This window comes from Leuresthes tenuis, unplaced genomic scaffold (genome assembly GCF_036924035.1).
Source record: "Leuresthes tenuis unplaced genomic scaffold, fLeuTen1.0.hap1 SCAF_10, whole genome shotgun sequence".
Taxonomy (NCBI): Eukaryota; Metazoa; Chordata; class Actinopteri; order Atheriniformes; family Atherinopsidae; genus Leuresthes; species Leuresthes tenuis.
Window position 1 is genome coordinate 13,244,836 of NW_027325364.1, and position 17,789 is coordinate 13,262,624.

Genomic DNA, 17,789 nt, shown 5'->3' on the forward strand with positions numbered 1-17,789 from the left:
CCTTTAAACCCTTTACTTTTATGGTTAAATCAATCGATCTGGGCAATCCTAGAGGGCGCTGACAAATAAATGAGTGTAAACGTAGAGCGTGTTTTCCCTCCACATGCCTCTCCCTGAGACTGTACACACCCCGAGGACGTGGTTTTTAACACAGTCAACACTTACTCATGGGCGCAGTCAGTCACCATGCAAAATCATCTTTATAACTTTTGGAGTCTGGTGTACTGCTTGGTGTTAGGAATGGTGTTGGCTCAGTAAGAAAACAATCTTTTGAAGTTTTATTGTTCTTTCAGAAGGTGAAAAATGTTCAATAAATGCACTTTCAGTTTCAGGAAAAGGACAGTCTGTGTAGAATCATCATAAAAATGTTTTAAAAATCCATAAAATGTAGACAAGTGCAGTGGAAACAAGTGGAATACCATCTTCCAACTTGCCAAGAAACTAGCCTGAACATGATACCAAGAGACTCGCTTGGATGGACATTGCAGCGCTCACCACGAGAACCAAACCATCACCGCAGTCACCAGTCCGCAAGCCACATGTAGGCAGAGTAATTGGTCCCTTCTTCCCAGAGTGGTGCACCGCCGCGGTCTCTGGAAGCTTCCCCACACCAGAGTACACAATTATCCCCGAAAAACACAGACAAAGGTCCCGCACAGCCTGACACAACAGAGCCGCTCAGGCCGAAGTAACGACCCCCTACCCGGCTCCACGTTTCCGCGGCCGCTACAGTGGCACATTTTAGAATAAACTCTGAGCCGCGGGGACAGGCAGAGGAGGGACAGGTTTACATCGGAGGAAAACTTCACGAAATCCGCCCCGAGGAGGGAACTCTTACCTAAAACCAGACGCCTCTTGGTGAATTCCTATCATATATTCTGCACAGCGCCCTGCGCGCAACAAGTAGGCATCGTGCGTAAAAACCAAAAATTTCCCAAGAAAAACAAAACGCCTTTTAGAAATCTATACCACAGTCACAACGAATACCCTGCCTGTCCGCTCAAAAGAGGATGCAAACCCACATGTGGCGAAGCAGCAGCTGGATAAGTCAAAGTTTTACCTGAATAGTGAACTGAGCCGCATACTTCAAGAGTTTCCCGCACACTTCTGACCCACAGATACTGATTTTTAGTCCAGTTTAGTGATCCGTTCAGGTCCTGAAAGACATGTGATGAAGTCCTGCGAGGGCTTCTTCTGGTCTCACTCTTTCTGTCCCTTTCCTCCTGTCACAGTCACTCCCCGTGATTTCTGCGGTGTGGGAAGTGTTCCGTTTTTCTCTCTTTCTCTTTCAGTCCCGTTCACTCAACTTTTGTGGGTCCTTATTTCAAACTGCTGTGACGCCTGGCAGCCAGGGGGCCAAGAGAGAGACAGAGAGAGAAAGAGGGGGGAGACAGGAGACACAAAATGGACAGATTACACAACTCTCTCTCGCGCTACCTTTTACGTTCATACACACAAACCATACTTTCCCTCTCAGACACACTCACTGTGGGTCCTGACCAAGCGATAATAACTCTCAGAGCCGCTTTCTGGTTGCACAATCCAACAAAATAATGCGTCTTTGTGCTTGGTCACACTGATCAGTCGTAATGATCAGAAACAACCATCTGGAGCAGCAACACTGCTGTGGGAGTAGGCTGCAACGTATTATAACTATAATATTGTTTAAAAAAACACAAGCTCAAAGTGGAAGATGATTTTATTTAATGTACATGGATGAAATATAGCTGTCGGTTTGCGGGAAAAGATATATTTTTACATGACACAAACATGCCTGTGTTTTCTCCTAACTGTTTAATCACATTTACAGGAACCAGCCCTGTTACACTAATTTGGAGCTCAGATAAGCGCACCCAAGAGACAAGCCCCTTCTGAGGCTGAATTACAACTCTCCGTGTGCAGCCTATACATGTGTGTCTTTTCTGGCTGGGAAGTCTTCTCAGCTTTGGTTTGAAGCAGATGTGAAAACGGCCAGATGCCAAGTTGTTTACATACAGACTGCAATCCACCAACTCCTGAAACGGAGCATGCAGGTCAAACTGCACACAGGGGACAGTGGGGGGGTAAACGGTGGCGCAGAGGTGGGGACCACAAGAAAAAGAAAATAAAAGTTATCTGAGGGCTTTAATGACTTTAGTTGATTTCTCAGGAGCCTGATATACAGGAAGGACTTCTCTTGTGGTGTTTCAGGTCGTTGCAAATCTTAACTTTGAACATTTCCATGATTAAAAAAAAAATAAAAAGACGTCTACAGGAAAATTGAATTAATCTATCTTATTAAAATGATCTGTAGTTGCACAAATAAGGTCTGGTATTTGTCTGCTATCTATTGATACACACAGATTGATTAGATCACTGAGGAACATTGAGTTTTCTTTGAATGACACTGTAAAGATTAAAATGGAAATACTCTGGTGCATATATAAACAAAACTGTGGTGTCTATAAAAAGTTGTGTTTAAATGGAAAAAAAATACTATTTACTCCTTCTTTAGATTATAGCAATTAATTTGTGAATGTTATTGGTGGGGTTGGACAATCTATACATTAACATTTTGTAACTTTGGACTCCAGGGCATTTTATTTGAAATGTATTTGCTGCACTTCGCATCTGGTTTACATTACTTTTTGGAGTCTTTTAAGTCCCTGGAGGGCTTAGCATAGTTGCATGACGCATCAATAAAAAAACATCAACCTCATCACAATGAAAACAGACAGGGGGGAGACTTCAGATGATGTAAAAAGTAAAGACAAGAGAGGAGGAGCTTTTTATGAAATCAGACAAAGTAGCATGTAACAAGAAAGCAAAAGAGAAGATAAATGAATAGAGGAGAAAGGAAGAAAAGGAAGAAAAACTGTAGAACCTTGTTGGATAAACTATGTGAAGCTAAATAACAAAGGAAAATCCTGGTGGAACATCACACAACTAATTAGGTTACTTGGCAGCAGGTCAGTAATATGATTGTGTATAAAAAGAGAATCAAAGACATTAAAGAGTCATCAGTTGTGGAATATAATGTTAAAATATTCGGAGAATGTAGAAAAAGGCAGAAAACTGATATTGAATTGTTGTCATCTTTAATCTCTCAGGCAGCACTGCATTGAGAGCACTGCACTTGCAACGGACAAGGTTGTGTGGTTAAAGTCACCACAGGGATTCAGGAACACTTCTGAAAACCATTGTTAGACACTTGCAAATGCAAGTTAAAACTCTACCGTGCATGGAAAACTCATGCAGAAGCTTCACAGTTCTCTTAAAAAATGGACCATCAAGTTGACATCTTTTTCAAGGACAGACGTACTTATTTCCACAACATAATGACAAACCACATTCTGCATGTAGTACAAGGGCTCTATAATAAAAGAGTGGGGGTCCTGAAATGGCCTGCCAGCAGTCCAGATGTGTCACAGATGAAAACATTTGATGCATTTAAAAAAAAAAATACAGCAAAGGAGGCCCTGAACTGTTGAGCAGCTGAAATCATAATTTACCCTTCAAGACTTTAGCAATTTGTCTTCTCTGTTTTCCAAAAGACTGAAGCACATCCCAGCACTTCCAGAGACAATGAGAAAGGATCTTGTTTTCACTAACATTTTCCACCCTGCAGCGGAGAGGCGACATGGTGGAATTGTTAGCGAGACTGGCAAGGGGAAAAGAGGGCGTGTTCGCAGGGACTTACGGTTGAGAACATATTAACACACCCTGGGCTTGAGATGTCCCAGGGTCATGCTGCTGCTTTTCTTGGACAGGCATCCTACAATATGACCACAGCGATGGCGACGGAGATTAGGGACTTCAAAGCCAACAAGTGAGGACTAAACCACATTACACAGGTGGCTTAAGATTTGATCTGGCAAAATAAAAGAAGTTCATGTAAAAAGGCATAGCAAGAACGATGAGATTCCAGAGGGTAAATATGCTCAGACATATATGCAGTAGCTTTTGGTGTGTGTGTTTTGAGTGTGATTAGTGTAATGGATATCTCTGGACTTCTAAGCACCATGTCTATCAGTAACTACAATTAGCCAGAGGTCATTGCCATGGCCACCAGTGGTCCATGACCACTTAGAACCCTTTGCTGCCTTCCCTCCTCCTAGTTTCCCCCCTTTCTATCCCCTCCCCCCTTTTTTTGCCTCTGGATTTCTGTGAAGAAATAACTTTTGTGCTGGCCTATGGACACACACCACCAACCACAGGACCCCGATTAGCAACATGTCTGTCTCAACAAGTCAACACAACACAGAGATGTTGGTCTATATGTAGCAGCAGATTTGTTATTTCTCGGCTGGTTGATCTGAGTAATAGCACATTAGATCAGAGTGGCGGTGCCCTGTGGGAGTGATAAATCACCCGAAAAACTACTTGCATGTATACACACACCCTGCCCTCCAGAACATACACACGCCCCAGCCTCAAGCCCAGACGCAGCGGTCCTTTTACTGTTAAAGTTAATGAGGCCTCGAGGCTTCTTGAGACCAACCGAGGAGTCAGGGTTAGACCTCTTAAAAGACTGAAAAAAGGTCAACGAAGTGTGGAAAGCGGGAGGCAGGTGACTCCTGCTCCTGGTCGTGTAACGCTCATTTCAAACTGACAGAGATAAAAAGGCAGAATATGCTTTAACAAAACTATATCTTTATATAAGAAGGAGGGGAAGATGTCCTCATCTGGGTTTGTAAGTTTATCAGCTGACTGGATCACAGATAGTCCAAACTGTAATATTTCAGTAACTGGTTGGTGTGGAATTCACACACTTGCGGTGCACAGAAAATGTGTCTTAGGCACTGTAAACATCATGAAAGCTTTCTTCGCAGGGTAAAGGTCAGAAATAAAAAAAAAAAACATAATTATTTTTACATTTTTTTAAACATTCTTTGGCTAAATCAGTTGTTGTCTTACTCCACGACCCACTTTCTCTGGAGGTTCAGTACACAAATACAAATATCCACTCTGATGTTTTCATTTAGAGTTTGCTTGCGTGATTCATAAATGATTTTCTATCAGTGAAGACAAACTTTCCTTGATGCAGCAAAATAAATGGGAAACAGATGGAGAGTTGCTTTTTTCTTTGTACAGAAGTCTTCTTATTTAAACAATGTTCTCTTTTGTTCTCGTCTGACCAAAAAAAACATTTCTCCGTAACCTTTCTGGCTGGTCTTAGTGGTCTCTCTGGAGGAGTGTTCCTTTTGGAGAATGGTGGCTTTCTCCCTTTGGCCTCGCCGTTGACATTCACTTTGTTGCTCAGTGTTTCTCTTATGGTCTGCATGGTTGTGAGGTGGTCAGGTTCCCTGAGGAACTACCTGGTGCCTGCCCCTGGCTGTCTGTCTTGTTTGTTTCTGTGTAGCCCTGTGATGGACTGACGACCTGTCCAGGCTGTAGCCTTCCTGCCCAATGGCAGCTAGACTAGGCTCCAGCTCCCTGCAACCCTCAATTGGATAACATGGGGATGGAAAATGAATGAGTGAATGTTTTCCTGATGGTGGAGCCATAAGCCTTCTGTGAAAAGTTCCCTTGGGTTCTCATTATGAATCGAAGTTTTGCTGCTGGAGTGATCTTTGTTGGCAGGTTACAGCTCCTGGCACAAAGATGGCCGTCCTCCACCCTTGGGGGATGATCATTCAGATGTTGTTGGTTTGTTTTACGAAATAAAACAACTGAAAGAACATCCTCCAATGGTGTTTCTACCATTTTTGCCAGAGGTTGAAATAATGGTCTTGGAATGTCCTCCATTTGTGAACTTATGATTGTAACTTATTCCAGCCTGGTGAGCCTCAACAAGTGATTTTCTAATGAAAGAACTTTGCTTTGTTTTTGCCATGATACATTTCCACAAACATGTTGCTGAGATCTGACTTTAATAGATCCTCGTTCTTTAAATAAAACAGGATGCCCAGTCTCACCTGAGTTATCTTTATTCACTTTTAGGACTGGTGTAACACTCCACTGCAGTTTTTTTTTAGGTCATTATTGTACAGAAATATAACAAGTCCTTAAGGGATTAATACATTTTCAACCATCATTCTATGTACTAATTTAACAACGCATAGGTCCACATGGAACTTTGTAGAGGTTTGTAATGTAGTAGTCCTTGCCAGTTTTTTCTGCAGAGGTCCACGGATTCATTTACAAGAATTGTTGCAGAAATGTAACTCCAGCTTTGGTCTCATTGTGGAACGATAGCTCCCAGTTAAGTGAGCGTGCACGTCAACAAACCCCAGTGTATCATACCATGCCGATAAAAAAACACGAAAGCAGATCAAAGACCAAAGCAGTGAAAGCAGAAAGTTATTTTTAAGTTTCACTTGAAAAATTCCCTTTTGGCTTCCTCCCTCTGTCTCTTTGCCCTCTATGGTAGCCAGCTGATGCACATATGAACATCATATGAAGGTATGTTGGCACACTATCATGAAGGCCTTCACATTTAGCTTGTGCTCGTTTTCAGGGTCAAAGAGATGAAAAAGTATGTTCCAGGCTCAAGGCAGCAGCATATGTTTGAACATACAATGCACTCAGGTGTGAAATATTCATGTGTGTGAAATCCAAACTAGCTTGAGACAGTGAGGGCTGTGGATTGAACTCTGTGGGGGCAGCTGAGAGGAGGAGGAGGAGAGGCCTGGACTGAAAGCACTGACAGCCTGAGAAGTCTTGAGTGGAGGGAGAGAGAGAGTGACAGACATAGACACAAAAGGGGTGAAAAGAAAGGCAGCTGCAGAAAGGGGATGAAAGGGAATGTGAGGGAAAGAGGTAATGGCAGATTAGAGGGGAACAGAGCAAGTGTAAAGCAGAGCAAAAGAGAAGGAGCGCAGGAAGGGGGGAGTGATTTGTTTGGCTCGGATGGAGTCAATATTTGCTGGATTCCACCAATCCTGTGCCAGGGTGCGGATCAAAGCAGGGCGTCTGCGCTCTGGACGAACCACAGAGAGCCAGCAGAGATATCTTTATAGTCTAATATGGATGCAACTGAGCGAGCCAAAGGAGATACTCTTTCAGTATTTTAACTGTATTTTAGCTTGAAGTTAACTGAGAAAATGCATTCACAGGTCCTCAGTATACCTGAAGTGGTAAGATTGTTGTTACAGGAGCAAAGAGACAAGGGAAACCAAGGTTTACAACAGGGTCAAAGTCGGAGATAAGTAACCTGTTATCATCTCAGGGCATCAGATACTGGGGTTTTGTGAGGAGCCCTGGGCATCTCTGAGAAGCAGACAATGTGTCCTTTGGCGTTGGTGCCCTAATGCAGTTGCCTCAGCACTACTAACAGTAGACTGTGTGACATCATACCTAAATGCTTATCTGTCATCAAACAAAACATATTTATAAAGAAGTTGGAGGAGGGGTAACAGAGCGCCAAAGGATGTGAAATCATGAAAGTTTGAACAGTTATGTCTTCCCCTCTGTGCTTACATTTAGTCTCATTCGTTTAAGCATTAAAACTACATGCTTGAGTTTTGGTAACACTATTTCCTGTTTAGGTTTAAGCACTAAAATTGATTGCATAGATTGAGAAAAGGATCATAGTTGGGTTTAATGCTTGACTTCTAAATAAGTGTGTACTGGTATGCAAGTCAACTGGCAGCCCATTTATTCCCATGGGAATCCCTGTAATCTCTGATAGGCGTGTGAAGCTCTGCATTTGAACATTTCAATCAAATAAGGGAACAGGCTAACAAACCATTAGCTTGAATGTCAAACTGATCATTTGAATGTTTTGAACAAATTTTCAAGTCTTTAGCTGAGTGAACAGTGGTTCATATGTCTTTGAACATTTTTTGCTAGCCTGCTAACTTGCTTTTTCCCTTACATCATTAATTTTTGTTGCAGTAACTCCATGTACAATTTCCATCTAGCTAGATGTAATATAAAACTAAACTTAGCCTCTTTACCATTGCTGCCATAAAGTTCCCATCCACACAAATGTATGGGGAAATTATATCAGATAATGACAGTTACACTACATTTGCTCGGCATGTTGAAAACTGACGGCAAAGGCTCCCTTCGCGTTGATCTGCGATGCCAAAACGTCCTGACAAAACTGCAGTATGTGACGGAGTGAAAACGGGCTGAAATAAAAGGGTCAGTAGGTGGAACACTCTAATGAGGACTTGGAGTTGTCAATGGCGAAACATGAGAGGGGTCAGTTCAGCTGTGTCCTAATTGGCTGACAAAACTGCTGAGATAAACTTGCTCCAATCATTCACACAGAGAACAACTGTTCATCCAGAGAAGCCACTGAGTCACATATATACTCATAACAACAACAAACCAAAGTTTGAGTGAACAAGCTCATATGGTATGGTATGGCTTGGGACAGCTGAGCCATGTTTGGCACAGGAGACACTGACAGATAGAGCCAATGCTGTTGGGGAGGACCTTTACAATGATTACGGTCAATCGGTGAAAGATCACCGAGTGTTGCATCACTATTTCAATTAATTGCTGCTGCTGAATTCCTACCCTGTTCATTTATGGAGATCTGGGGCATTTTACATCAGATCTTGGACACATCGTTTATGCATAATGCTGAATTATTCATCCATCCATCCACTTTTAGGGTCACTGGGGGAGCCTATCCCAGCTGTCATTGGGCGAGAGGCAGGGTACACGCTGGAAAGGCCAGTCCATCTTGCAAGCATAGAGACAAATGACACAACAACTACACACGCTTGCACTCAATCTTATAATCAATTTAAAGTCACCAATTAATGTGACATGCATGGTTTTGGGCAGTGGGAGGAAGCCGGAGTACCTGGAGAGAACCCACGCATACATAGGGAGAACATGCAAACTCCACACAGAAAGGCCCTAGCCGGGAAGGCGTGAGGCGACGGTGCTAACCGCCACACCACCATGCAGCCCTGATGCTGAATTACTAAACTGCAGTTGAAGCATTAAAGTTAGCTGGTGAAAATGATGCTCTGGTTGGCTTAGGTGACGGCTGATAGACAGCCCTATCACAACTTATTCTAAAAATCACGATGATCAGAGTAATTTGAGACATTGCACACCAATCGGCCATAACTTTATGACCCACCACCTAAGATTGATTATGACCTCCCTCAGAAGGTTTGTTGTGGTACGAGCCACCAAGCTGTCAGTAGCGGATCCTTCAAATCTTGAAAGTTGCGAACTGGGGCTTGCATCAATCAGACTTGTTTGCCCAGCCATCCCACTGGTGATCACCTGTACTGAAATCCGCATAATATGGAGGCCAAGCCAGCACCTTAAACTCATCATGTTTGTCAAACTGTCATCACTTTCAAGAAATACTGTTGGTGTATTCCCAAGAACACCCATGAAGACATCCCCATGAATGACAGGACCCCCAGGTTTCCCAGCGTCACACTCCACTCCACAGAGTATCCTGGTGCCAGGTCCTGGTCCCCCAGATAAGTGACACACAAGGACCCTGTCAACCACATGATGTCATGAAAATGTAATCAATCAGATCAGGCCACCTTCTTCTATTTCTTCATTGTCCAGTTCTGATGCTCACGTGTCCATTTTAGGTGCTTTTGGAGGTGGACATGAGTCAGCACAGGCACCCTGACCAGTCTGAGGCTATGTGGTCCCTTAATGGACAAACTGCAATGCACTGCGGGTTCTTGCATCTTTCTCAGATCCAGCATGAACTTTTTAAGCAATTTTAGCCGTAGTAACTCAACTGGATTGGACAACATCATTAGCCCGTCACGAGCAGAAGAGTTGGAGATGTGAAGGTACTGTGACCTGTACAGCTGTCACTATTTGATCCTTGTGAAAATCGCTTCAGTCTTTATACTCGCCCATTATATTAAAACCTGTGAGTCTTGCACAAGAATTTTAGTCCTAAACAAACAGTGTCGACTGCGGTCTCGTGCCTCTGTTTGAGTTAGTATGTAAGATGAGGAACATGGTTTATTCAAGGAAATCTAGAAGTTACCCTCCCTGTCACTTCATAGTAAGGATCAAATGCACTAATGTGGAGGAGTGGTCAGTCCGGCTGCCACGACACAGAACACCAAGAGTTACATTACAATGCATTCTGGTAAGGATGCCAGTGTGATGCTATATTTTTACATAACAAATAGTTTTTTCCTGGTGCATTAAGGTTCTAAATATCATATATTTGATTTTTAACATTTGTAAATTTTAGCCAACCTATTCATGCTAAACATAGCATGTCCTTGAACGACCACTTGTAGCTGGCCCCAAAGCAAGTCAGTTTTCATAGGCCCCGTATCAAGACCCTAGTTTTGGTCTGTATAACCAATTTCCTGTTTCATGACAAGTGTGGGGGTTGAATTTCAAAGTGATGTGCTGTTCATAAGGTAGAGCTTGTCATGTTCAAACCAAATAATTGGTGGTTTGATCCCTTGCTTCTTCTCTCCCTGGACCTGATACTAGAGCCCTGATTGCCTCCATGAAACTCGCATATGAATGTGGGTGTGACAGAAAAAAAGCGCTCTATGTGTATCATCAAGTTCTCGAAAAATGTGGTTTATTCATCATCTAGATTGTATCAAGGCTTAAAATAGGGCCTAAGTAATCACAGCTCTTTTGAGTAGCAGATGTTGTGCCATATACCCTGGATCTGAATAATGCGCATAATGTATGCCTCTGAAAATCCAAGATGGCGACGAAAAGACAACAAACTTGAGGTTTCAAAAAGGTAGTCAACAAGAGCAATGCCATAAGTAAGGTAAAAAATGTTTGAGTATGAGTAGAAAATATTTTAAAATCCTGTTATATGTCTTTTCGATAGATGATAATTGACTTACAAAAGAAAGAATTAAGCAAAGCATAACCAATAAATCAAGAAGCCGTTTTAATCTAAAAAGCAGTGTAAGTAAGCAGCTTTCACTGCTGCAACAGACCCAGGACAGAAATACCATAAAACACCATGAACCCCAACCAACTGTTCTGTTGAGGGGCCCAGATCTCTACACAAGAGAGCCCCAAGACTGGTTCATAATGCTGGACTGTGAGAGAGGCCCCTATCATGATGCTGCCCGCTGAATAATGCATATTGCCACACACATGAGCATTTAATCGAATAACAATGTAACAAATGATAGCAGGTGAATTTGGGAATTTGGGGCCCTGAGGCAGCTGACAGCTCTGTTTGATACAACTCTCATTACAATGAACTCTGAATATGATCTGAAGCTTGCTCTTTGTTGGCTGATTTTGCATAAGGTGTCAGAGAATTTACATCATGTGAGCAGACACACATTTTGAGAGCTGCTTATTGTGCAGCCTCTCAGTCTGATGCTTCAGTTCTTATCTACTGTTGACTTGTGTACTGTAGAGGAACAAGTTGGAACTGATTTGATTTCATGTCTTGTGTGCTAAGCTTCATATTTCACACACATAAGACCATAAGACCAGATATAATCTTGCAAAATGCTGAACTACTCCTTTAATTTACACTCTTATCACATCTTTAGAATAGGAAAAAATCATCCATCTGCATCTGTAATTTGACCACTTTGTTTCTTTCTAACCTATTTTAATCAAAAATGATGCAAAATGCATTTGTTGTTACTGCTTTTGCATTTCAGTCACAAAAACGAATGCATGCACAAACAGGAGGCTGATGTAACAATATAAGTCTAACATGTGCAAGTAATTACACCCATACCCAGAAACTGTTATTTAAACAAAGAATTTTAATGATAAATCCTCGCCACATATCAAACATGATCTATACCGCATTTACGCCAAAGGTTTAGCTTTGCTTTGCTGCACCCTCCCTTCCTTTTCACCCGTACAAGCCGCCCGGCTCATCTCTCTCTCCCTCTGCAGAGTTAAGTTACCCTCGAAAAGCAGGAATCCTGAAAGCACTTTGAGGTCACAGTGTGAGGTCAGCTTCTCCTCATCTCATTCCTCCAAAGACTTCACAGGTTTCTGCGCAGCAGACTAAGATGAGGTTTGTGGAAAGAATACAGTCCAATAAAAGAACTTGTTAATGTGTCTTCAGCCTTCTGGGTGGTGTTTCGCAACATTTTCTTTCTAAAGCAAATGTTATCTGAAGATTTTTTATTTTGCAGATAGAATATTGATGAATAAAGATGATCATTTGATTTCCCTCACTTCCGAAATGTGGTTGAAACAATAAATGAACTCAGCTTTGCATGGCCAACTTGCTTTTTTGGAAGTGTTTCTGTGTAAATTCATGTCCCACCCACAGTTTTTCTGTCTAACTTTTCATTTACCCTTGGATTTCTTAAGATTTGGCACCAAAACAAGCAGCAGTATGGGCTCCCAGAGCAAGGGCGTCTTCCACATGGGCTGGCATAAAGTCATGCAAGAAAATTCAACTGTCAGGGTTCGGGCTTTTCTTTCACCGCTCTTCCTCACATTCAACGTACTTTACAGTGATTTGCAGCAAGAGAGGAATGATAACAGTAAATATTTGTAAAATCGCAAAGGGAATGATTTATTCTCCTTGCTTACTAAACTGGCCTGAGAGTCAACATGACCTCTGACCTTCCCCTGAAACTATAAACTCCTCCCTCCTGAGAACGATTCAACAGGTTTGCTAGAACAATAAACTGAATGCCTCTTTCACACTGAGGCTCTTCAACTAGGTCTGCTCGCTCTAGGTATCCCGCTCTGATGAGGGCAGGATAGGAAATCAGGTCAGCAGTGCGTTGAGCATAGCAGACATAGTTTGGAGCAGACTAAAGCCTGCCAGAGACCCTACTCCACTGCGCTGGGCTGTGATACACTTATCTGTGTGTCTTTGCGAGTGTAACTGCCCCGGCTCGGTGTGACAGTGAACATCCATCGCCTTGAAATTAACCTAAAGCCAAGTTCAAGCATGGAGGGAGGAAACTGAGCACTGGTGGGTAACAGTGGAGCTCAGCTGATGGGTCAAGAGAGCAGCCAGGTCGCAACAAGCAAGAAGCTCACTCCGTATAAGCTGAGAGTTGAGCCTGAGATGAGCAGAGTTACTAGACCCAGACGAGTTACTGGAAAAGAGAGGGGGAGAGGAGTGGAGGCTGCCTGGGTGGGCTGAGGTTTTGGGGATATCCAGTTTAAGGAGAAAGCTCCTTGACAGCTTTCTTCCACTGCTTAAATCTGAAAGAAAGCATTTTTTTGATTGTTGCTTGGCAATGTAACACAAACAAAGAAAAAAAAAAAGGATCCTGTTTTCATGCATGTATCGATGCTGTAGTGCTGTCATACAGTATGGTCTAAGAGATGCCACTCGTTTCTTTATATTTTGCTTCCAAGCTGCATGACTTCCTGGTAGTCTTTCAAAGTTGTCTTCAGCAGCAGTTCTCCAAACTTTCTGAAGGTTTTACAAAGTGTCTTAGGACATTGGCTGTTTTCACTAATTTTTTTCCAGTCTTTAAGAAATAGTGGAAACTACACAAGAAGAAGCCTAAAAAACTATCTGCAGCAGAGTATCTGAGAAGTGGACTGAAAAACAGTGGCAACAGATCTTATGGAGGGATGAATCCTCACCAGAGCCCGGACCTCAACATTATTGAAGCAGTGTGGGATCATCTTGACAGAGAACGGAACAAAAGGCAGCCAACATCCAAAGAGGAGCTTTGAAATATCCTAAGAAGCCTGGAGAACTATTCCTGAAGACTACTTCAATGAGAAGAAATCAGAAGAAAGCTTGAAATAAAGGTGCTCATACCAAATATTGATTGTCAAGCTTGTTAGAATTGTACAATCTCTGTTTTTGCCTATATACTGTATTTCCTTTTGTGTCTGTTTCAATAAATCACTGCACCCATTCCATGTTTTCCTGGCAATAATTGATGAAATGAAGGGTGGCTCAAAACCTTCCCACAGCATTGTATGTGCATAAAGAACATTTACCACTGACACACCTGTTAGAGTCCAAATGATCGAGTGGTATTCCCTCAGGAGGAAATTTATAAGCCCCTGTTCAAATAATACTGACTTAAGCATGCACAAACACACAGGCATGAACACACACACAGATGACTTGGAATAATGAGCGATGGAGGCGAAGCGACGGTACTGTTACTGCTGGCATGTTAAAGAGGTCAGTGGAGGGTCGAGCGCGCTTGGTATCTGTGACTGGCTTCCAGCCTCACAAACCTCCTGTTATTGTTTTCAGTGGCTTCTCTTTCTAAGGCCACCCTGGCAGTGATCACATCTCTGTACTTTTGCTCACACACCCTTTCTTTTTAGCTTCTTCTTTAGAACACACACAGTCATAAAATGCATGCACACACACACAGATTATTTATAACGAGATGGAAGGGAGAGGCAGCCCGGCCTTGGAGGGCCTATTTTGGGAGGTTTAGCCTTCAATCACTCAGGCTGACAGCTTCTCAGTGATACCAAGAGAACAATACAGAGCAGTCTGTTTATCTTCCCCCCGGCCGGACTGTTTGGCTCTGCCTCCCTCCTGGGTCACAGTCACTCTGCCTCCCGCCAGGAAAAGAGTACTTCCAGGACAACAGCGATCCCAAAGAAACCACGAAGTGATTTTCCAGTATAGAATTTGTCCACGCTGCGGTTTGTCACTGTGGAGAAGACTTTCAGCCCCTGAAAACTACGTCTTAGAGATCCTATATTTATCTACTGTTTCTACAACTCTGTATTGAATTAATTTCTCAGATACCGTTTGGGTAGAATCTCTGAGTGCCAAAAGAGAAAGCATTTGTTACTGTTTTTTTTCTTTGAGGACTTTTTACTTCTCATCCAAGAGACTCACCAGTTTTTAACTGCAGTGAACAACCAGCTTGAAAAATCCAGTTGCCCTTTCTATTAGCATTCAGGACTAGTTTGTACAGTGAACTTTAGTCTTATTCAAACCCGTTAGACATAGGGTTCCCTTTAAAATAGCAGCGTAAAATCTAATTGTATGATGGATACATCCTCATAACACCTGAGAGTTTTCTGAAAAACAGAAACGGACAGAGCTGTTAATGATAAATATACCTTTTTTATGCAGAAAAAACACAGAAGCCGCAGGACAGCTGAAACCTTTGACTTTTACAGCAAATTATGATCGTTCCTCTAATGTTCATCATTAGAAAAACAGAGCCGTTGTGTGTTTTAAAAACTTTCATCTTAATTAAAAAAACAGCTGAGAGGCATATACGACATACTGTATCGGATCTTAAAAGGTCAAACAAAAACTTGGCATATCTTTGCTGGATCAAATTTCTCAGACATTATGATTTGATGTTTTCCTTCATTATACATGACAGTAAATTTTACATATATTGTTTTTGGAGTGTTGGTCAGACATAGTAAGATGTTATGTTGGGCTGCAGGACATTATACAGACCACGTTTCAATGTATTGTGTTATTTTAGAGGCAAAACTGCTGAGATTCATCCACCAACTGTCACTGAGAGCCTCAAATAATACTTCATCCAGATCGTTAACAGAGTCCTGCTCGCTGAGAATAATTGAAAGATTTAATGAGAAATAACCCCATCGCTCACTGTCGATGCTGATGGTGTAAAAAACTTTTAAAAGACCTTTAACAGTAAAAACTGTCATCAAATAACCTCACTGTGGAAGTCAGTGGGAGCAATCAACTGTCTTTACGCATAGCTTCTGCTGTCTTAGAAAGCTCTTTTTTTTTGTGGACTAAACCCACAGCAGCCATTTTCTTTTTTGGTAAGTCCCTATAGCTAAAAATAATTTCCTATGAACTCCATGTGACTCCACTAGTTCAGTGAAAGATTGCCTTGTGTGTGTGTGTGTGTGTGTGTGCGTGAGATGATATAATAAGGGTGGGCACAGTGGAGTTGTGAGGAGAGCGAAGGGAGGCTCATATTGTTATCTACAGTCAAAATTTGAGGAGTGTTTACTGGAGTTAATGGTCTATGTCATCACTACGCAACTACTGTGCAATGTTGGCTGGTGGCTACACTGTCTGGGTCGTATTTTATCTCCAGGTTCTGGACAAAGCCTGAAGCAGAGTGAGAGCACAGACTTTCAACAGGCTTATTCTATGACATCTATCATTATCAATCGAGACGATGGCTGTCTTCCCACAAACTTTTATAACTTTAAATCCATCTTTCAACTGTCTGAAAATGGGGTTAGTTTCAATGTTGTGATCACAGTTTTCCTTTTATCTAACTTTGAAAACCTTATCTTCTTTTTTCTTTAACTTCATTTTCAAATTGTGTACAATATTGAACATATTTGAACAGTCCCTGACAGAGGGATTATTAATCCTCTTTTATATTAATATCACTGACTGGTTAGTGTTAATACTGAAATGGCATTCAGATAATGTAAGATAATAACTAAAGCCCATCTTTGAAGAAAGATGTCCATTTTCTTTTGGAGTCTAGCCGTCATGTACTTGTTTCAGTCTGTGGATCCATTGGGTTTGTGTCAGTGGAGCAGCTTTCTTCCAGTTCATAGTTATGATTTCCCTGTGATCAGCAACAGAATGTGAAGTATATACACTACAGGCCAAAAGTTTGGAAGCAAGATTTGTACAAAAAAAGAGATCATAGTTTAGCTGGCATGCTTTGCAACAAAATATACATGATTATTATATAAAGAGTCACTTACTGGAATACATTTTTTGTGTAATCATCAGGTATTTAGATTTTTGTATCTTTGGTCTTTCTATAACATTCCTAAAATTCCTTTTCAAGGAATGAATAAAACTCCTGGCTTATAAAACATACAGATATTTAGTTTCATTGGCCCGTGTTTTGGAAACTGTGAGATTTCTGCTGTATCAAATTCATTTTGTTTGTCCAGCCCTCTGCTTTGAAATGCTTTCCAAAATCACTGTGAATCTGCTAGTAAAGGTTTACTCAAAAGGCGCTGGAAGCAAATAGAATCATTATAATGTCTGAACTGAATTGAATTAAACACGCAGCATAATACAGTCAATAGCCACTGCAAGTCATTACACACTGTAAAAAAAGTCAATGTTCTTCTGAAAGCGGCGCTGAAGAAGCCTCTGACTGAACACACCTTGCTGTTTGATCACTATGTAGAGGATGTGTGGAATTTGTACAACAAATTTCCACAATCAGCTCCAGCGGCTTCCGTGCAGTCCCCAGCTCACCCTGTGACGGCTGGTTTTCTATTATTAACGAGAGGAAGAGAAGAAGAAAATTATTTTTTTAAAGAGGTCACATTTCTAAGATGGAGTGCTTACAATTTTAAGTTGAAATGAAGCGTGCAACTTTAAATTGCTGTCAACAGCCGCAGCAGCAGCAAGGCTTGAGCGACGTTAGCTGCTTGAACACTTTAATCCAGATCAAAATACATTAGAAATTCCAGAATAAACCACAATGAAAGTTCAAGCATATATTTGTGAAGTCATGCTTTGATTTTTTTTTCCTCTTAAGCACCAGCAGCAGGATTAAATATTTAGTTCAAAGTTAAATAATGTGTCTCCAGTCTCTGAACGGATTACTGTGACATTTGGTTCAGATATAAATGTCTGCCTCTGTGATAAAACTGTGATAAAATTGGTCATTTCAATTGAATCCAAGACCATCACTGGGTCAAAATGTCCACTTGTCTCATACTTTAGTTTTTGATCAAAACACTGGGAAGTGATTTACATTCCAGTTAGTCAAAACAGTACTTTGTACTTGTTGCTAATGAGGAATAACTAATTTTGCTGGCATGCTAATCATGCTTAGGGCTGGCTGCTTCACTTTCAGCTCAAAGCTGTGTTGAACCAGAGTACTGCTTCACAGCACTGCTGCTGTGGACTGTCATGGTGACATGTCATATTTCAGTCGTTTCCATTCACTTCCACTGTGTCAGAGAAGCACCACAAGTCTAAGATTTGGTGTATCTCAGAGCCTGGTCTGTTAATACTT

General features: G+C 41.6%; 1 protein-coding gene across 1 annotated transcript in view; it reads right to left on the reverse strand.

Moving 5' to 3' along the window:
• The window catches only part of adamtsl4 (ADAMTS-like 4), a 40,673-nt gene extending 39,238 nt beyond the window's left edge, over positions 1 to 1,435 (reverse strand). Inside the window, exon 1 of the mRNA XM_072394183.1 lies at positions 1,061 to 1,435. Coding sequence (XP_072250284.1) covers positions 1,061 to 1,083 — 23 coding nt within the window. The 5' untranslated portion in view covers positions 1,084 to 1,435. The remainder of the gene's footprint in view (positions 1 to 1,060) is intronic.
• Between the last annotated feature and the right edge of the window lie 16,354 nt (positions 1,436 to 17,789).